We start from the raw sequence: 22,400 nt of genomic DNA, 5'->3' as shown, positions 1-22,400 counted from the left end.
AAGTCAGACTGAAATTAGTAACTTTAGATATAGTGCTGCTAACTTTAATGTATTCTGGCCAAGAAAAGGTAGCTCAAAGGTAACTCTGAATGCACTTGATAAAAACACATCAGTGGTTGTTTGAGAAATAAGTTCTTATTACACGACCACCTGTCTATTTTCTTCAGAAAGCACAACTCTTAAGAAGGAAGGATTTTCAACAAAGTAGTACACCCAAGCTCTATGAGATGAGAAACCGTGACCCAAAGCCTCAAGTCACTGTGGTCAAAGCAGAGCACAGGTGAACTTTCAATTCAGAAATACACAGCTGCCAGAGTTAAGGTAAGTGGAAAAAATTAATCCCAGTCAGTACTAAGAGCACTGGGGGCAGATACTATGAAGAAAACTAAAATGTATATTTGGATAATCTGTAATCTAAATTTTATAAAACACTGCTAGAACTCGGACATCTCTTTTAATAATATTTCTAGTGAAATCAAGTTGAAAACATAATACCTGGGATTATTCCTAACAAGAAATTAAAGCCTATTAGGAAATCTGTACTCTGAAACACTCTGCAAATTCCAATTTGCAAGAAGTATACCATACGGGATAAATAATGAGAGGTGTGTATAGATGAACAGCTACAAGAATTCCAATTTTTGCAATCTCAGCAAGTTACTGTACACACACATCAATATAACAGAAATGGCACCGTTTCTGAAGACACATTCCACATTTTATTTACAATTTAAGACTAACTTTAATCTCCAAATCACATATCCATACACCTAATTCCTTTTTGATTTCATTTAAACGTAAATGCATGGTCTGTCCAACAAAGACTGTAAACAAATATTTACCACATCTGTTACATGGAACACACAGGAACAGCTTGTAACAGAAATTCATCCACCTCCCCCACAACATTTTTTATTATAAATACAGGTATCAAAACAATCCTGAACATATTTTTGATACTACTAGTAGTCAGCACCCATACCGCTTCAAAAATGAACACATTTTGTGACAATATTCATTGTACCTGCTACTTTAGACAATTTCAACTGAAGCTCTTTCTCTAAGCAAGATGATGGAGCACGCCACTCGAGTTTCCTTCTCGGCTTTCTCGTCAGAAACACACCTGCCTGCACAGCCAGCCGACACTTCTTGCTGTGCTCTCACCTGCAAACCTGAGCTCCAGTGAGGACTCCAGGTGCGTGCTTAAGTGGTGGTGCCTTAACAAGAAAAGACTGCTGAATTTTCTTCCTGTTACCTGAAAACATAATGGGTGTACATATATTAAATATATTCTTACAAATGTCCAGGTCATGTTTACCAGCTGGAATTATCTTACTTTAATGTGTGGGTATTTTGCATTGTGATATTTAATCAAGACATTAACATGAGTAGAAGGTTGCTGATTTAAGACAAGTTTGAGATCCACTAAAATTAATTGTTGTATGTTTGTCCTTCTGGTGGCTGTGGAAGCTTCATATTTTCTTTGGACATCATTAGACGTCTTAGCTCTTGAAGTACAACTTTAATGCTATATGAATTTTGCCATTTTGCTAACACTGGTATGCTTCGTGCATCCACCTGAAAGGAGGGGAAAAGTACAGTTAACTACAAAGTTTAAAGTACTTGGGCACCAATTTACTAGATGTACTTTAATAAGAAGGGCTTTAAAAATCCACAGTCAGGCACTATTTTCACAAAAGCAAACATTATAAAACCACAGATCCACACAATACTTAGGGCCACAATCCAAGGCCTGGGCAGTTACTCACACCAGGGATCAGCAAATAGTGGTAACCCTGACTTCTGCTTTCAGATCCCACTCCAGCATGCTCTTTGCACTGTGCTGGACTCGTCTTCCACTGGGGGAGACGGACAGGCTGGGGCTACAGCCTCTTCAAAGCCTTAGCCACAGGTACATGCTGTCGCCTGGCCTATTTGGCAGCTCCCTGGAAACCTGCCCACTGAGGACCATCTATTCCCCGACCACCCCCTCTCTACCCTGGTACCTGTCAAAAATAACCAGTGTCCAATGTGTAACAGCAGAGACACAGACTACTATGTAGAAAATACACAGGTACCACAGATGTGTTGTACAGCACAGGGAAAGATAGCCATAATTTTGCAGTAACTTTAAATGGAGTATAGTTTATAAACTACTGAATCACTATACTGTACATCTGAAACAAATATAATATTGTAAATCAACTATACTTCAATAAAAAATACAATTTTTTTTAAATTAAAGAAAAAACTGTTTTAATAGTTCTACTGCCTGAAGCAGCAGCAAGAGGGCAAGCAGGAAGGGGACCAAAGACGCCACAGGAAACGCTGGGAGAGGAGATGTCCAGTGAGGCTACAAAGTCCCACACACACCTGAGGGTCCAGGAGACACACACACGTGCAGTGCTGCACACAGGCTTCAAAGCCTCAGAAAGCTATAAACTCTCACCTATGGCTGACCCTGATCAACATACAGACATTTTGATTATGCACTATAACCAAGCAGAATTTACCCAGGAAGTGCAAGGTTGGCTCAACATACAAAGATCAGTGTGACACACCATATTAACAGAAAAACCCACCACTATCTCCACAGACACACAACAGCTTCTGACAAAATCCAACACCTTTCATAATAAAAATACTCAACTAACTAGGATTATCAACCCAATAAACAGCTTCCACTCGCTTTTCTGTTGTTTTAATGTTCTCCTAACTATAAACTTACAGGTTACGTAAAAATAAAATAACAACTTTAACTTACCATTCCACTGGAATTATTTATTCCATTCATATTAATTTTGGTTACAAATCTAACTGATGGAGGAGCTTCTGGGTATTTAGGTCCACATTCTACTTTCAAGCTATATATTCTGTTCTCATAATTTGTCTGGAAGGCAGAAATAATAACAATATTCAAGCGCTAATAAACTGGAAAAGCACAAGATAAATGTACTTAATATTGCCATGTGTGTGATCAAGAATTTACTTTTCAACAAATTTATTTTATCTATATGGTTAGCAAAAATACAGTTAGTGTGCAATTAAAACAAGAAAATAAAACATAAATGAAAGTGAAAAATTTAATACCTGATGATTCTTGTATAAATCTGGAAAAAAAGAAGCTGACCATCTATGGATCTCAGTCACCTCAACAGATCCATGGCTTTCTCTCTCATAGTAAGAGATCTCCCCAGTGGAGGTGGATCTTGGGTGTTAATAACCATGGTTTAAAATGTATACAACAATCTTGTTCATATATTAATAAATGTTTCAGTATTTTAAAAAAGTAAGCAGCTATATAAAACTCATCTAAGTTTAACAGCAAGCATATATTAACAGTACGCCCAGGACCCGGAGAGGCTTAAAAAGAACTAAAAAGGCCAAGGAGACACCTGTCTGTCGCTCTCCACTCACATGCATACCATCCTCTCTAGTACTTGCAGTAAAAGAACAATAATGAGGTAACCAACAAGGGCCCCACTGTACAGCACAGGGAACTATACTCAGTATTTTGTGATAATCTTTAAGGGAAAACAATCTGAAATAAAAATAGACATATAGGTAGATAAAACTGAATCACTCTGCTGTACACCTGAAACTAAGACAACACTGTAAATCAACTACAAGAAAAAGAAAACAAAAAAAGCCCCTGAAAAATCTCATACTCTTAAAAATACTCAAAGTACATGGAAACAATCAGAATTCTCATACTTTGCTAGGAGTAGGGAATGGTATAACTATTACGGAAAAAATATGGGATTTTTTTCCCATGCATTTCACTACACACATTCAACTCCCCTTCCCTAACTCCCCTGCTGCTACTGCTGCTAAGTCGCTTCAGTCGTGTCCGACTCTGTGCAACCCCATAGACAGCAGCCCACCAGGCTCTGCCGTTCCTGGAACACTGGAGTGGGTTGCCATTTCCTTCTCCAATGCATGAAAGTGAAGCCGCTCAGTCGTGTCCGACTCTTAGCGACTCCATGGACTGCAGCCTACCAGGCTCCTCCATCCATGGGATTTTCCAAGCAAGAGTACTGGAGTGGGGTGCCCTTGCCTTCTCCGTGTAACTCCCCTACTATGCAGCAATTCCAACCCTAGGCATTTTTGATCCAAGAGAAATGGAAACAAACCTACGTTCACAAGATGACCTGTAATCACAGCAGCTTTATTTGCAATAACCAGAGAGAACCATGATCAGAGGACAAGCACACTGCCGCATATCCCCACCATAATAAAAAGAAACAAACCACTATGCAGCGCATGAATGAAACAATGCAGGTGAACCTGAGGGGCACCAGTCAAAAGGAGCAGGCCTCTCAGTACACACACTACATGATTCCACTTGCATGTTCTATGATGGGCAAAATACTCTAGGGCATAGAAGTAGTAACTGGGTCAGGTCTGGGGTCGAGGAAGGGCAAGGGACTCTCTAGGGTGACAGAAATGGTCTGTATCTCGACACAGGTGCAGGTAACAAGATATACCTTTTGAAAGTCACAGTAAGACCTATGCATTTAACTACATGCAAATTATAAAAGTTTTTAAGTTAAAAAAACAAACTCTAAACTAACCTACAATGCTTAAAATTAAACATCCTAACTTTTGATACCCTGGATTAATTTCATCATCACTGGATTTTAAATTAACAGCCAATCCTTTCTGTTACCTAACAAAAGAGTAGAGAAGAGAGTAATAAGTAAAAGGAACTACTATTTACGAACTATATACTAGAGTCAGATACTCTCCTATTGCCTAATTATTAATTTAATTCTCAAAATTTCTAAAGTGATACGGTACTGCACTTACATAAAAGTAAACCTGGAAAAGTTACTAAATCTCTAATGCTAAAAATTTAACAAATGTGGAAAAACAAAACTGGATTTATTTAAATCCAAATAAATAATAGAATAATATAAAGCAACCAGGGATCTTAATAACATAAAAAAACAAGAAACAACTAACCAAGCAACAGAATGTTAAGGCAGCAATTTTCACATTACCCTAAAGCTGGGACAAAACTGTTCTAAATCTGGTACCCGGCAAAGAAAAAACAACCAAGATGAGATGCCAGCTCCTGCAAGTTTAATTAAAAGGCAGCTGAATGAATGCTGAGACCACAACCCCTCACCCAGCCCCCCAGCTCAGCGAGGGGGGCTGAAGCCTGACTGGAAGACAGAGTCCACTCAGGCTGCGCCCTCCTGCACAAGAAGGGGAAGGGGCTCCAAGTCGACCAACACAGAAAGCGGCAGGAGGCACACCTGTCTCTGAAACCCTGCCAGCTGGCCCACCCTCACGTTACCCTACAACAGCCAAGCCCCCAGTGGGCACAGCCGGACACGGGGGCTTCCTGTGGCTCAGTGACACCAGGGAACAGCCAGTGCGGGGCTCCTGCGGATGACCCGAACCGGGAGAGCAGTATCTGCAAACTAGATTATGGGGCTGAGGGTCTTACTTCACACAAACTCCAATACTCTTCAAGTTCTCTCAGAGGAACAAATGCGAGAAAAATCAAATCTAAGTAATTTCAGGACTTTCTGGTGGCTCAGTGGTAAAGAATCTGCTTGCCAATGCAGAAGACGTGGGTTTGAGCCCTGATCCGGGAAGATCCCACATGCCACAGAGCAACTAAATTCGTGCGCCGCAACTATTGAGCCTACGTGCTGCAACCACTGACTCCTAGAGCCGTGCTCCACAAGAGAAGTCGCTGCAATGAGAAGCCCGAGCACCAGAGCTAGAACGGAGCCGCCACTCTCCACAACGAGAAAAGCCGATGCAGCTGTGAAGATCCAGCACAGCCAAAAATAAATAATTAAAAAAGAAAAAATCTAAGTAATTCTGAAAACATACTCTACTCAGTTCAGACTGTCCAATCTTCAAGTTATTCATTAAGTAAGAATGCTCAAAAGTTATAAGCACTTACTTTTACCAAACAGACCATGGTGATACTGTTCACAGGTAGTAAAACATCCAGGTTTTCATTACAAATACTGAGTTATAAAACAACATTTTTAACCATCAGCATTTTATTTCCTTCCTTACATGTCTAATGGAAAAATCAGAGCAGTGGAGGAAGAGGGAACTTGTTAGTTTAGCAGAGTACATGAATTCTACAAAGGAATACCAGAAAATGGCAAACAAACATTTGTCGGAAGTTATCAATGCTAACTACCTGACCATTTTTCTTTCATAAAAATCAAAAAAATCTAAATTCTACCCAACAGCAAAACAGTTGAAAAAGTCCCATTACCGGTAGCAACCAATACACAAAACCAAAGACTAAAAAGAAACTTCCAATTTGCGTTCTTTCTAACAAAGTCAAAGGTCATACAAAACGTATTTAAAAGACTTGCTGCAGGGCATGCCGCAAATGGGGCCTTTGAGTGAAGAATGCAAGGTACAAAAAAATTTCCCAATCTAAAAAAGATTTTGAGTAAAAATAAAAAGTCATGAACTTGAGAAAGACCTAAAAATAAAACAATAGGTCTGTGGCCAACAACACTAGGAAACATGCAAGAATCAGCCTTTCTGACATATTTTACAGGTGAAGACATCGAAGCCAGAACATTTCCAAGGCCAATCAACTGTCACTGGCCAACAGCAACGTGCACTCAACACAAACCAGTTTAGGAACCCTGCTGATACACACGGCCGGTTAGCAGCGTGTTACATACAGCACATTGTTCGCTCTTCCCAAATACCCCTCCGCTCCGTGCCTCACCTTTTCTCCTCTCTATCTGGAATGCTCTCCATCCCCATCATCACCTTCTGAAATCCTACCAGCCAGTCCTTTAGGTATTCCAAAGGCAACTTCCTCCACTGTCCAGCCTTCCTCAATTATTCCAGCTAGAAGAGACATATTCTACAGTCCCACAGTGAACTCACTCTGCCACATTTGGTCTGTCGTCTGCATTCATGCCTTCTCCTCTACTGAATTGCAAACACTTTGACAGCAATGATCACACCAGTCTTCGCCCCCACTCCTCCAGAAAATCCAGCATCAACAAATGTACAAAAATAAGTAAAAAGTGAGGAACTCTTTCAGTTAAAGTTATCTTAACTATTTACTTTAATATTAATAACATAAAAAATGCATACTCAAAAGTTACAATAAATATTCATAGGAAATAAATGTAATGTATGCACTGACCCGTGGTGGCCCAATGATCATGCCTGTCCACCTTGTGAGTGTCATGTCTTCATCATCTTCCAGGCCCCAGCTGACCGTACCGTCGCCTACTCCTTTCTGTCCTTCTTCAAGTTCTTCCAACAAACGAAAATTACGAGGAACTTTAACGCCTATACAAAAGGAAGCCAAAGTAGCTCATAATTATAAGGGCTACACACAGTCAAATTCAGCTTTTCCCAAATTAACTGTTAAAAATTATTTACTAAAAAGGCAACATTCTCTAAAAAGTCTTCTGCCCCAGGAAATGCTGAATCTAATAATAAGTCTTCAAAATGAAAAAGCTACAGCTAGCATTGTTCCAAACATAACAGCAGCACAGAACATGTATCTCAACACCTAACCAGTTTTACAGTGACATAAATCAATCACAAGGGAATCATTACAAGTGATTGTTTTCCCATAATTGAGATTTCTGCCAAGAACAATGCATCAGGTAAACAGGCATGACCAGAAAGTGTCATAAAAGTGTCACTGCATTAGCACATACTCTCCAGTGATCTGTAAAAAAGAGAACTACATCCCATTTGTAAAAAGGCACCAAGAGGCACTACTTTCTAGAATGCTGACCCCACCCTGGGTCCTCAACCAGTGTGCTGGCTGCCTAATAACCACAGTGTCCTGCCTCCCCTGTGAGCAGGTCCGACGATGGAGAGCCAGTCTCCTGGTGGCTAATTTCCTATGACATGTCCGTCCCACCCTGGCCCAACCCAGCGACACTTTTACAGCCCTTCTCACATCTCCACTTCTGAACCCTTTAGACCTCATCTATTTCTCAAATCTTAATAAAAAATTTTCCCCTCTGCCCAGAACTCCAGCCTTTCACAGTCCCCACCACCTCATTCTCACTGAACCCGGTTTTGCCACCATCACCACCCTGACCTCCAACCCCTGGAACCAGCAGGGCTGGTGATACAGCATGTGACTTGATCACAGCCTCTCTCAGGATCACTGGCCTGGCCTCTCCGGAGGATAGACCCTGTGGTCTTGCGAGCTCTCTACAGCACCCAGCCTGAAACACTTCCCAGCCCCACTGCGCAAGTTCTGAGAAAAACCAAGACCCTTCTGCTGGCTCTGGAGCACTGCCTCCCTCCTTCCCTTCCCACTCTAAAAAGCAAGCACACACATAATTGCAAGGCAGGAAAAAACGGTGACATCTCTTTTAAGGAGACTGTCATTCTGCATAACTTATCTCTCCTGCTGAAACTAAAACACCTCTTTCAGGGTTTCCCTGGTAGCTCAGTGGTAGAGAATCCGCCTGCCAATGCAACAGACACGGGTTCAATCCCAGTCCAGGAGGATCCCACGCGCCGCAGAGCAACTAAAACATCTCTTTCAGTTACTAATTCATAGTAGTCCTTCCGGACAAATAATGAAAAGCCAATAAATATTGTAACTTAGAAATAGTAGCCATTTTATGTACTGTGCTTCAGAAAAAGCACTTTAAAATTTTGGGCCACAGAAACATGGATATGACAAAAACCACAAAACAAGAGTAAGCATTATTACAACTATAATAACTATTAATAACCATTTGCTTAGCGTACCCTCTACACTAAATAAACTATCCCATTGGATCCTAAAAGCACCCATTTTACAGTTGTCGAAAGTAGGAGTTTGAAGGAGTTAAGTGACCTACTCAAGGTCACACGGTTTTAAGTGGCAGCCGTTGCTGTTGTACTAAGTCATGTCAGCCCCAGTATTAAAGCCCACTTTCCAGACCGACGTCACTCTCAAGCATTAGGCTCTCCAGGCAGCACCGTGGGCACAGACCAGGCCTCCGACGGCCGCAGCCGCACCCAGTGCTGCTGCCGCTCGGGCAGGGCCCCTGCAGTGTCCTCACCTATACAAGGGGAACCGCCACGGTCTCTACTCCACAGAGCCACTGTAAGGTGATCGATCTCAAACAGGATAAACGATGACTCTCATCATTTTAGTGTTCATATTAACAAAAATTACACAAAGCTTCCATTCACCTTGACCTACGTTTTGTGAGAATTCAAGCTCTCTGCAGTCCTGAAGAATGACCTAGAAGGGGTCCCTGAGCCGAGAGTTTCTATGCACTCACACTGTGCTCGCACCCTGGAACAACAGCCACTCTGTCAGAATCTCCACAATCTGTTGCTCCTGAGCTGCTCTTTAAAGGAATATGAAAGGAGCCTGATCACCCTCACCATCTATGAAATCATTCCCCAAGAAAAATTCTCAATTTATGTGTAATTTCCTTTCCTCCTTTTCAAAAACAATTCAGTCAGGAGAGCTTTATAAGCATCCAAAACTACAAAGTAAAAAATGTAAAGATGTTTCTTTTTATGTAAGTGCCATAAAAGCAATAAACTGAGTGACTGCTAAACTTCTCACCATTTCTCAAAGCAGCATTTTGGGAAAATAGTTCTAAGATTACCAGCAATGTTAACATTTAAAGGGTTACAGCAGCTAAGGTTGTTCTGTTTTGTTTTTTTTTTTTAAGTATAAGACTCAAACAAATATCAGTAAGCTCTATTTTCAAACTGAGGCCTGGAGTACTCTGGCTTCATTTCACGCACCAATGTCTGTAAAGAGAACACACCACAAGGTGGGGCTGTGGGGCTGTGAATGCTGCAGCAGGTGCATAAGCTGCCCTCTGATCGCTGGCTGGCTCTCAGCCCTTTCCTGTTACTTCCACTTGCCTTTATCCTGTGTGTGTCTATGTGTGCCTGGTGATGGTACTATTCTTATTTAATAGTTTTAAATATTTTAAGCCCTTAGTCTAAGATCTTCATTAAAGGGAATAACAAAACAGCCCATATACATGATATGAGTTCCAAAGGTCAACCTCTTAGCCAGAACTCTCACTGCCTGGGAAAACAAGAACTAAACCCTAAAGACCATCCGCCAGACTGACAAATGTTATCTCTGGCAACGCCTGGTTTGACAAAGATATGGAGATGAAGGCTCTTCCACTGCTGAAGCTGGAATAAACTGGCACAACTACTTCAGGAGGAAACTGGTAACATTTACAGAAATGCTGGCACTGGGCTAGAGAAAGGCAGGAACACTCACGTACTATGATTTCTAACCGTGAAAATTTAGAAACAACCCAGACATAACATAGCATAACCCATGACACAATGCTACTGCAATTAAAATGAAAGAATCAGAGCTACAAGTATCAATTAATGCTGAAATTTTAAAACACATTGTTTAATGAGTGCACGGTTTCAGGTTTACGGCTGTACAACAAAGTGAATATGTAATATTGCTGAACTGTACAGAGGAAGTTAAGACAGTACACTGTCTATTACATACACTTTACCAAAATCAGAAAGAGAAATAAAAAAGCTATGTATCAATAGATCTTTATACTGTTCTGAATACATACACATCTAGCAAGAGTATAAAAATACTTGTGGAACAGACTCCAAAATCAGAACACTGATCACCTCTGGGCAAAGAAGTGGCCTAGTACTTGGAAGGGTGCAGGTAACGTCTTGTTTCTCCAAAAAACAAAACAACCTGAAGCAAGAAAAATTTATTACCATTTGGGAGAGCTGGGGGTGGGGGTGTGGGGGGGTAACATGTATATTCATGCATTTTCTTGTGTTTTAAATCTTTTGTCTCAACAGAAAAGGAGAAACAGTATCCAAAAAAGGAGAGAGGGAACTGCAGGCAATGTTTGGGGACAGCAGTTGAGGATAAATGAGCAAAGAGCCAGAAACTGTCAGGAGGGACAGGTGTGCTTGCAAATTCAGACTTAACCTGTGGTGACAAGGACCCAGGGAGGGACTGAAGCCCAGACTTGAAGGACGGGGAGGTGGGATACAGTATCAGCTGTGATGAAAGAGTAATCAGGGAAAAAACACCACACGCCTCCACTAAGGAAAATGTGGTACATTTTATTGTAGTTCTGTGATTTTGTCATCTGACAACCAAAACTAAACATCGAGTACGAGCTAGGAACTGTGCTAGGCCAACGGGATCTGACACTGACGGCCCTGCCTTCATGGAGTGCACAGCACACCAGGGCAGCAGGACAAGAAAAACAAGGGGAGGAGCAGCAAGACGACCGCGGCGGCGGGCACGCTCCATAAGGCAGTGGATCTGCTCTGCCACAAAAGCAGACAGCTGCGTACTTTGACATCAACTACGGAGCTAAAACTCACAGGTGATGACGTCCAACCTTTGCCCACTCCACCCCAGCTCAATGATCGACGTGTGCAAGCCTCCTTCTGGAAGGAGTCCACGGGACTGGGCAGAAAGGAGAACTCCTGTCCCTGGTCTCTGCCCCCCACCTCTATCCTCGGGTTCAGAATCCCTGCAGAACCACAGTATTCCCAAAGCTCCTCCCAGGTTTAGGACCCTTGAATTTCATTTGAAGGAGTTTCAAAACAAGAGACATGACTCGAAGAAGTTAAAAAAACACAAATGCAAAGGGGGAAAAATAATAAATATAAGGTGTAAAAATTTTAAAGAGTGAAAGTTGCTCAGTTGTGTCTGACTCCTTGCAACTCCAAGGACTATACAGTTCATGTAATTCTCTAGGCAAGAATACTGGAGTGGGTAGCCTTTCCATTCTACAGGGGATCTTCCCAACCCAGGATCAAACAAACCCAGGCCTCTTGCATTGCAGACAGATATTTTTACCAGCTGAGCCATAAGGGAAGCCCAAGATTACTGGAGTGGGTAGCCTATCCCTTCTCCAGTGGATCGTCCCGACCCAGGAAGTGAACTGGGGTCTCCTGCATTGCAGGCGGATTCCTTACCAACTGAGCTATAAGGGAAAAATTTTAAGTTGATTTTTAAACAACTAAAACCCTATGTCAATAACCAGTTCCACTAGTAAGTGGATAATATATTTCACAGGTGTGAAACACAAATGATAATTAACAAAAATATGCAGATAAAAAATATTATTATTAAACTCCGATCAAAAAATAAAATTAACACCATGGTAAACACAATGCTGACAAAACAGTGGAAAAACTATTTATCCACCTCAACACATCACTGAAAACTGAATACACTTTGCTGAAGAGGTAAACTGACAAACCATCACAAGAATTTTTAAATATTCATGTGCATTGACTTAAAATCCCACTGAGTGAAATTCGCCCCCAAGAGCAAAGCACAAGGAGGCAGGCAGCCTCCAGCACAGAGTCAGCTGCGAGCAGTGCTTCTCAGGCTGTAGGCTGGGCCCCTCCCAGCCCCCTGACTCTGAGCTGGCCTTGCCACTTGTTCTGGCAGAATGCGACACTGGTGTGGTTCTGGGGCCAGCCTTGTTAGAGCCCTGATACCTTCTGTTTGGTCTCTCTGAAGCCAACCACCATTTAAGTTCTGACTCCCAGACACTACTGGGATGCAAGTAAGTCCAAACAAGACGCCTAGACTGACCACATGGATGAGAAACAAGGTCCTGGGCAAAAGGCCAAGCCCGTCGTCAGGCGAAGGGAGACAACCAGGCCCAGTCAGTCAACCCCCAAATCGTAAGAATAAATCTCTGTCTGAAGCCATATATCCATTTAAGATATTAAAATTTGTCTTAGAATTGATGAACTAATGGCACCCCACTCCAGTACTCTTGCCTGGAAAGTCCCATGGATGGAGGAGCCTGGTGGGCTGCAGTCCATGGGGTTGCTAGGAGTCAGACAGGACTAAGTGACTTCACTTTCACTTTTCACTTTCATGCATTGGAGAAGGAAATGGCAACCCACTCCAGTACTCTTGCCTGGAAAGTCCCAGGGATGCCGGAGCCTGGTGGGCTGCCGTCTATGGGGTCGCACAGAGTCGGACATGACTGAAGTGACTTAGCAGCAGCAGTAAATAATAAATCTGAAAAAATTTCAACTCAATGGTGTACCTGTGAAGCATCTGAATTTACCTTCAATCACTAGGAAGACAGACCTCTGCATCACAGGGTTTGTGAAGTACCTGGAACCAAGGTGTGGAGGCTGCGCAACATACAGCAGACGGTGAATGACGCTACTGGTACAGGTTACAGCCAAAACCACTCTGCCCCCAGCCACTCCCCAAATTCTGGACCTCTTCTTACATCCCATGTGCGATATACTAACTCAGGGAAGGAAGAAAACAAGCAGCTTCGTGTGTTTATTTAATGAATGTACCCGAACACAAAATATCCTTAGTACTGTTCATTTCAGAAAAGTAAGCTCAAAACAAAATTTACGAGTAGAACATTATAATACACTAAGGAGGAAAGCTAGATTTTCCTTGAGTCATTTGTTTTCTCATCATTAAATCACTTACATAGAAACTGGACCGTAAGTAATGCCGAGACTACCAGAGGCGCTCAATAAACCTGGGATGCGTTTCCGGCAGATGCTTACTGTCCACCTCTCTGTCTACACTTAAGGGCCTGTCCTGTAAGTGCTGCTGGTGGAGGACACAGACTCCTTTGCCTAGCATCTTGGCAGAGATGGCAAGCGAGGACGAGCACGGAAGCAGACGCATTCAAATGCAGTAAGCTGTCCCAAAAGATTTGCTCGAACACACTATTGGTATCTCCGTGCGACAGACAAGCCAGTGAGAACAGAGTGACTCAACGTTCTCCAAGAGAGCTGACAGCACCGTTTACTTCAGGGCTAAGGAGGAATGCCTCCCTCAGAAGAAACGGGGGTGGAGGGTGGTCAGGGCGCCTTTGGTCCCTCGCTAGCAGGGACTTCTAAGGGGATCGAGGGCTGGCACACTCTCCCCTGACAGAGACCACTTCCAGGAGCACAACTGCTCGCCTGGGACTCCTGGGAGCTGCAGCTAGAAACAAAGGAGCGATCCTGCCAAGTCGTTGCCGGTAGGTAAACACTTCAGAAAATTAAAAACTTCTCAATAACTTACGTATATCCTCTCAGGAAACAACCACTTGTATCAATACTGGTTAGTCAACCATAACTGATAATTGAGGGAGCAGGTGACACTACCATGAGAAACAAACAGTAAACCAAGCTCTGCGCTGTTGGTCCTTTTCAACAGCATTCCAGTCACTAGGCAGAAAAAAATCTTTGCATGATTATATACTAACAAAGAATAAACTGCTTGGAGCATGCCTGTTACCTGGCTATATTTCTCTTTAATGTAACCTTAAACCTCACACCTGGCAAGGCAGGGTTTAGACTCCTGCCCTCTGTCAAATGGTAATCATGTACAGTAATCACAACCAGACCATCACTGAGAACTCACATATATCAACATTATGTTTTTAAAACAGAGTCAAACAATGAAGCACATATCAAATGCCAGACTTCCCATCTTAATAAAGTAGAAAAAAATAAATTGGACTTTATCAAAATTTACAACGCTGGGGTTTCAAAGGACACCATCAAGAAGGTAAAAGAAAATACAAACACATAGCTATGGAACTTGTATCCAGAGTATAGAAAGAACTTTTACTACTCAACAATAAAAAGACAGTTAACACAATTTTTTAAACATGGATAAGCCAGAAATAAGCCCACACTTGCATGAGCAATTAATCTACAACGGAGACAAGAATATACAAAGAAGCAAAGACACTGACTTCAACAAATGGTGCTGGAGAACTGGACAGCAATATGGCCACGAATCATACTAGACTACTCCCTCATACCATCTACAGAAACACACTCAAAACTGATCAAAGACTTAAACCTAAGACCTGATGCCTTAAAACTCCTAGAAGATACAGGGGGCACGCTCTCTGACATCAGTTTTAGCAATAATTTTCTGGATCTGTCTACTCAGGCAAGGGGGAAAAAAAGCAAAAATAAACAAAATGAGACTACATCAACTAAAAGCTTCTGCAGAGCAAACAAAATTATCAACAAAAGAAAAAGGAAGTTTATGGAATGGAAGAAGACATTTGCAAACACTGAAATCTGACAAGCAGTTAACACCCCAAATATACAAAGAACTCATACAATTCAACATTAAAAACAAACAAGAAAATTGGATTTTAAAAAGTGGGCAGAGGATTTGAATAGGACATTTTCCCAAAGACACATAGATGGCCAACAAGCACATGGAAAGATGATGCTCAACGTCACTAGTCATCTGGGAAATGCAAATGAAAACCACAATGAGACACCACCTCACACCCATCAGAATGCCTGTCATCACAAAGACAACAAATAACAAGTCAGCAAGAATGTGGAGAAAAGGGAACCCTTGTGTACTGCTCATGGGAATGTAAATTGGTGCAGCCACCATGCAAAACAGTATACAGCTTCCTCAAAAAATTAAAAATACAACTACCATACAATTTAACAATACTACTCCTGGGTATTTAATGGACGAGAACAAAAACACTATTTTAAAAAGATACATACATCTTTATGTTTATTGCAGCATCATGTACAATAGCCAAGATGTGGAAGCAACCTAAGTTCCCATCAACACATGAATGACTGAATAAAATGTGGCAGGCATGCACATACACCACAACACTGCTGCTGCTGCTAAGCTGCTTCAGTTGTGCCCAACTCTTCGCAACCCCATGGACTGCAGCCTACCAGGCTCCTCCATCCATGGGATCTTCTAGGCAAGAGTACTGGAGTGGGCTGCCATTGCCTTCTCCAACACCACAACACTACTCAGCCATAAAAAAGAATGAAATCTTGCCATTGCAACATGGATGGACCTACATAGTATCATGCTACGTGAAATAAGCTTCTCCAAGCGAGGCTTCAACAGTATAATTAGAACCGGACATGGAACAACACACTGGTTCCAAATTGGGAAAGAAGTATGTTAAGGCTGTATGTTGTCACCCTGCTTATTTAACTTAAATGCAGAGTACATAATGCAAAATCCTGCACTGGGTGAAGCACAAGCTGGACTCAAGACTGCGGGAGAAATATCAATAACCTCAGATATGCAGATAATACCACCCTTATGGCAAAAAGCAAAGAAGAACTAAAGAGCCTCTTGATGAAAGTGAAAGAGGACAGTGAAAAGCTGGCTTAAAGTTCAACATTCAGAAAATGAAGATCATGGCGTGTGGTCTCATCACTTCATGGCAAATAGATGGGGAAACAGTGGAAAACACTGCAGATGGTGACTGCAGCCATGAAATTAAAAGACGCTTGCTCCTTGGGAGAAAAGCTATGACCAACTTAGACAGCATATTAAAAAGCAGAGACATTACGTTGCCAACAAAGGTCCGCCTGGTCAAAGCTATGGTTTTTCCAGTGGTCATGTATGGATGTGAGAGGTGGACTATAAAGAAAGCTGAGTGCCGAAGAACTGATGCTTCTGAACTGTGGTGTTGGAGAAGACTCTTGAGAGTCCCTTGGACTGCAAGGAGATCAAATCAGTCAATCCTATAGGAAATCAGTCCTGAATATTCATTGGAAGGACTGATGCTGAAGCTGAAGCTCCAATCTTTGGCCACCTGATGCAAAGAACTGACTCAGTGGAAAAGACCCTGATCCTGGGGAAGATTGAAGGCAGGAGGAGAAGGGAACAACAGAAGATGAGATGGTTGGGTGGCATCACCAACTTGATGGACAGGAGTTTGAGCAAGCTCCAGGAGCTGGTGATGGACAGGGAAGCCTGGTGTGCTGCAGTCCATGGGGTCGCAAAGAGTAAGACATGACTGAGCAACTGAACTGACTGAAGTGAAATAAGCCACACAGAAAAAGACAGATGCTGTATGATTTCATTTATATGCAGCAACTGAAAGCTTACAGAATACAGTGTGATACAGAAGCGGCACTAAAAAAGCTGAAATCAAGAAACTAGTTTGGAATCAACATCGAGCTAAATAATCTTGGGAAACTCACTTTATATCTATATATTCACTGTTCATCTATAAAATGAACTTAGCTAGAGCCTAGATGATTCATAATGTACTTTCCATGAGAACTATTATTCCAGTGTATGTAAGCACCTATAAAAAGCCCTAAGAATTTCTCCCCTTCTGTGGTCTGAAATTTTGCTGAGTTACAACTTAAACTGAAAATAACATCCACTTTAACACAAATCAGCGGAGCCCTTGTAAACAAGAACACACTCCCAAATCCAGTCTTGCAGTGCCATCTCACAGTATCTGAAACATCTTATAAATATACTGGCTCTTTTCTAACAGTCAATTACTTTTAAAACAAACTTTTAAATGAAAACTTTTAAAACTTTTAAATGAAACTGGGTTTCATTCCATTTATTCTATCAATTTTGAAGCTTTGTGTCAAAAAGCTCCCCAAATACTTGCTAAATGGATGTCTCCACATATGGGCAATCTCTGCTTTTCATGGTTTCCATATGGGTGACTTTTAGTTACCAGGATTTAAATGCCAATCCCCCAACAAGAGGGTTTGGACTCCAGTCTCCAGGGCACACACACTGTGAGTAAACGCACAGAGTATACACGGCTGCTACTCTCTGTCCACAAGTCACTATGTGAGTAACTGCCGAGCAATCCCGACCAGCGGCCACACGCCACATCTCTCAGTCTGCAGGTGGTGGTTCACCACATGGCTTACTCAATTCACAGACAACAAAGCCTGTAGTAGAGCTGCCTCCTTGCGATTAAATTTTTGAATCACACATACTAAATATACTAACAAATTTCTATTCTGTAGAGTCATGCCCTATGAAATTATCTTGATTCCCAGAGGTGACTGTCTCTTGGGAAAGGGAAACCTAGCCAGTGGAGTCTCCACCACGGCCCTACTTCCGTCCATGAGAAGCACTAGACAGTGTGAGACAGGAACCTGCAGAGAGAAGAGAAGTATGAAAGCCACTCTCAAGTCTCAAAGGAAGTAAGATTCTTCATTTCAGGACTATTCCAAATTCACAATTCCAGACTGAGTAAGACACCTGAATTCTGATCTGGACTCTATTGCTAACCAACTGTGTAAAAGCTTATACTTCCTTAGGCCTCAGTCTTCTCAACTGCAAAACTAGAGAACCAAGTGGTATGGCAAAGTATTTTCCAGTTTAAAGGGCTCAGTCTAATTAGTACCAAGTCGCTTCAGTCATGTCTGACTCTGTGTGATCCTATGAATTGTAGCCTGCCAGGCTCCTCTGTCCATGGGATTCTCCAGGCAAGAATACTAGAATGGGTTGCCATGCCCTCCTCTAGGGATTCTTCCAGACCCAGGGATCGAACCTAAGTCTCTTATGTCTCCTGCACTGACAGGCAGAATCTCTACCACTAGCGCCCCCCTAGAAGTCCCAAGTCTAATTAAAATTCTTCCCAATTTTTCTTCTTAGTAACAGCAAGTGTAAAAGCATATGACTTAAATAATACATGTTAAAATAAAATGCTTTAAATAAGATATAAAAAAAATCTGTTGGGTGTTTTTTTCTTTCTGGCCAGTCAAACAGTTATTTTTACATTAATTTGGCTTAAATAAAAAACATGTACAGCACATCCATCTAGCTCATCTATTTTAAATTTCAAGCTTTATCATATTTATTTCACAAACAGGTACTGTTTCCCTCCCTTGCTACCAAGAAGCAAGCAATACCAAGGTATAACTAAGCGAAAACGTAATTTAAAAATAGTTATTTACAAAACATAACCTAAAACTGCTTCTGCACTCCTCTCTCTCCATGCTGGATAATACTGTCAAGCTTACAAAACACAGAAGAGGAATAAATGTGATATTGACCAAGGCAATTTTCAGCAACAATGTCAAAACAAGTTTCAGGGTCTAAGAAAACATCCATTAACAGTCTAACAGTTATTCTTCTAAATTATGCTAAGATTTCAAAACTCATAGAACATAAAATCAGTGTAAATGTAAGAACTAGAATGCTGAAATATAAACTATAAAACTCAAGCTTCAGATGTACAACAAAATACGCTAATAACCTCTCTGCAACTTCTTTATAACTCATATCAACTTCCAAAAATGACTTAAATGTTGTTATCAAGAAGTATCTGCCATTAATATAACCTAATTATTGTTTTTTTTCAAAATATTTCCAAACTCTTTCATATGTAAAATGGTACAGGGGAAAAAACTGTGTTTAAAAAATGAAATCTACAAAATGAAAACTATCAAGTTAAAATATACCATTTTATTACTAATTTTTCAAGAACCTAAAGATAGGATGCACAAGTCTTAAAAAAGACATGGCCCCATGCATGAGCACACTCGATTTCAAACAGCAAGGACAACAGCAGTCTCAACACTAAAACGTCACTTTTTAAATCACCTATGCTTTACCTCTTAGGTCTGACCCTAAGCGTGAAATAGTTTCGCAATGCTAAAATCGTTAAACAGCTTATCCTGACACCTGCAAGGAACAGAGACACAAAAGACGCAATTTTTCATTAAAAGGTAGCTAGAAAGGTACTACCTCGAAAGTACCAATCGCAACATACAATGAAGTATTCCACTTAACGAAAATTCGTGCAATGATGGCAAGAAATACAAAACCACACTGTTCTCTAGTCAGGTTTCAATAACGATCAGAAAAACGAAAGACCACACGTACTAAGGTTTTAGGTTAATACAGCTTTCAACATTTTTAAACAGTCAAATTTCTAAAACCTCAGTGTTAACATCTAATTTCAAAATCTGTGCTTACAGGAAACCAAAATTGTATTCAATAGGAGAGAAGAGTTGAAAAGCTAATCTAAGAAGTCGTTTTTTCAATGAGCGTTCACCTCGCTCGTTGCTTTTACTTGGCACCGCAGTTATCCACTCAAGGTAGACAGACCACACGCATTCAGTCAGGTAAGAATGGGCCCTCCGCCCACGTTAGGGCGAACCGGAGGATCCGACTCGCTCCATCCACGACCCCCACACGAGCCATCGCGCGCCGAGGTGGACAGCGGGCCGCCCCAGACTCCTCTCCTCGCTCCCGCATCACCCGCGGGACTCCGCCAGCCGGATCCTGCACCGCCTGCCGGACCCCCAGCGAGCCCGGCCCAGCCCAGCCCCCCGGCGCGCAGCCGACGCGGGGCACGACCGCCGCCCCGACGGTCGCCAGGACCCTCCCTGCTCCGCCTGCGCTACGCAGGAAGTCTGGCCATCGAGGGGCCGTACTGTGGCTTCTCTCACACAGCCAGATCGGTCGCCAGATGCAAGACGAGACGCCGCGCGGGTCGGGGTGGAAAAGCAGGCAGCCGGGCAAGGAACCGACCTGTGGAGACCGCCATCTTCTCCTGCAGCCCGACGCACCGCTCAGACGCACGCGACGTCCGCGCCACTTCCGGGAGCGCCACCACCCGCCCCGCGGCTTCCGGCTCCAGGCTCCCTCTCCTCTGTTTCCGGTGCGTCTCCGCGGACCCGCCCTGCGGCTTCCGACTTCCTGAGACGGAGCCGCTAACTCTGAGGGAAAGGTTGAAGGCTAAGATCGTGGAACAAACTTGAGTCAGTCAACATGAAAGAGCAAGAGCGTGAGGCGAGAATGCTCTGTGAGGGGCTGATGCTCCGGGAGCTCCCCCCGGCGCCAACATATCACAGGCGTGCGTCGAATCAGGTGCGCGAGCGCCGTGCGCGAGCGCCGCCCAGAGGGCTGTCCTCTGTCTGGGAGAGGGTGGCGTCTGTGTTGAGGTACACCAAGTGTTTGTGGAAATGAGGCCCTGACTGGGGCGTTGACGGTTCTGCAGGAGTGACAGAATGTTTAAAGAGACCTTACAATTAAGCCGCCGTATTCATATTTTCTTTTGAGATAGGCATGCTGGAAAAACATGATTAAGTCTGTGACTCTAGAAAGTTCTTTCCGTTTCTGAGTGATTAGGGAGCATGACTCCGTCCGGAGAGCTGAGGTGCCCACGGGGCTTGGGCGGCCGCTGGCACGGGGCGGTTCCAGGCGGTGACAGCCAGGACGACCCCCCTGGGGCGCGCCGATCTCTCCCCGAGGCCCGAGCTCGCCCGAGTGGGACTTGCTCTGCGCAGGGCGGTAGTCCCTGCGGGGTGGACCTCTTTCCATCCTGCGCACTCATTTACCCATGCCTTAGCACGAAGGAAATGGCAACCCACTCCAGTACTCTTGCCTGGAGAAACCCATGGAGGGAAGAGCCTGGTAGGCTACAGTCCATGGGGCCGCAAAGAGTCGGACACGACTGAGTGACTTCACGATAGCACAACCGAGGCCTGGGAAAAGACAGGCCGTAGTCTTAGTTCTGAACGTAAAGTGTCAGCTGCTGCTTCTTCCGAATTGATCCCAGCTACCCCCCTAATGTGAAGTGACACTGCTGGGCGCTCCGTTACTTTACTTTTCACTCTGGTGGAAAACTATCGTAGCTCTACTCTTGGTTTTCCTGTCTTGTTCTTTAAACTCTTTGTGTGTGCGCTGAGTTTACTGACCAGCTTCCATTGAATAAAACAACAAGCGTGGGGAGGTGGGGTGTCGGAGGTAATCACTTCCGAAATTTTGTTTTAGAAGACTAGATCGCCGGGAATTCCCCGCAGTCCCGTGGTTAGTACTCAGCTCTTTCACTGCCAGGGGCCCTGGGTTGGAACCTTGGTGGGAACTAAGAGAACTAAGATCCCACGGCCCTGGTCTGGGCCAAAAAAATTAGATTGCATGCATTGCTGTCCCTTGCTCCAGTCCTCTCTTTGAGGGAAGCCAGCTCTCAGTTATGACAGCTGCTTTATAGAGAAGCCCACATGGCAAGGAATTGAGATCAGTCTCTGGTCAATAAACTTGACGATGTGAGGAGCTCAGTTCAACAGCCTGAGGAGCTGAATCTTGTCAACAAACAGGGCATGAGCTTTAAAGCAGATCCTCCCCAGTCAGGTCTTCAGCCTGCCCCAACATCTTAATGGCTACTCTGCTAGAGACCTTGAGACAGAGGAACCCATCTGGTCACCCCTTTCCTGACCCTTAAAAATTGAGATAACAAATGGTTAAGTGTTTCGAGCAAGGACATTTTGGGATAATATGTTATGCAGCAATAGGAAACTAATACACTCTTTATAGTAGCCAAGATATGGAAGCAACCTAAGTGTCCATCAACAGATGAATGGATAAAAATGCAGAATATGTGTGCAATGGAATATTACCCTTTAGAAAGAATGAGATTATGGGAGTTTCCTGGTGGTTCAGTGGTTAAGAATCCACCTTCTAATTCAGGAGATGCAGTTCAATCTCTGGTCAGGGAACTAAGATCTTAAATGTTGAGGGGCAGCTAAGCCTGTGTGCTGCAAGTACTGAACCCACGTGTTCTAGAGCCCCTGGGCCACAGTTAAGGCCTGCTGCTGCTGCTAAGTCACATTGTCGTGTCCGACTCTGTGCGACCTCATAGACCGCAGCCCACCAGGCTCTTCTGTCCCTGGGATTCTCC

General features: G+C 43.0%; 1 protein-coding gene across 1 annotated transcript; it reads right to left on the bottom strand.

The window, feature by feature from the left end:
- Nucleotides 1-696: 696 nt before the first annotated feature.
- Nucleotides 697-20,643, bottom strand: UBE2V2 (ubiquitin conjugating enzyme E2 V2). Its single transcript, XM_069599999.1, has 4 exons — nt 20,252-20,643; nt 7,151-7,299; nt 2,765-2,890; nt 697-1,578 (listed from the first exon to the last, which is right to left on the bottom strand). Exons 1-4 carry the CDS (start codon nt 20,265-20,267, stop codon nt 1,432-1,434), a joined length of 438 nt encoding a protein of 145 aa, XP_069456100.1. The 5' UTR covers nt 20,268-20,643; the 3' UTR covers nt 697-1,431.
- Between the last annotated feature and the right edge of the window lie 1,757 nt (nt 20,644-22,400).

This window comes from Ovis canadensis, chromosome 9, assembly GCF_042477335.2.
Source record: "Ovis canadensis isolate MfBH-ARS-UI-01 breed Bighorn chromosome 9, ARS-UI_OviCan_v2, whole genome shotgun sequence".
NCBI classification, from domain to species: Eukaryota; Metazoa; Chordata; class Mammalia; order Artiodactyla; family Bovidae; genus Ovis; species Ovis canadensis.
This window is presented reverse-complemented; position numbering and strand designations above follow the sequence as displayed.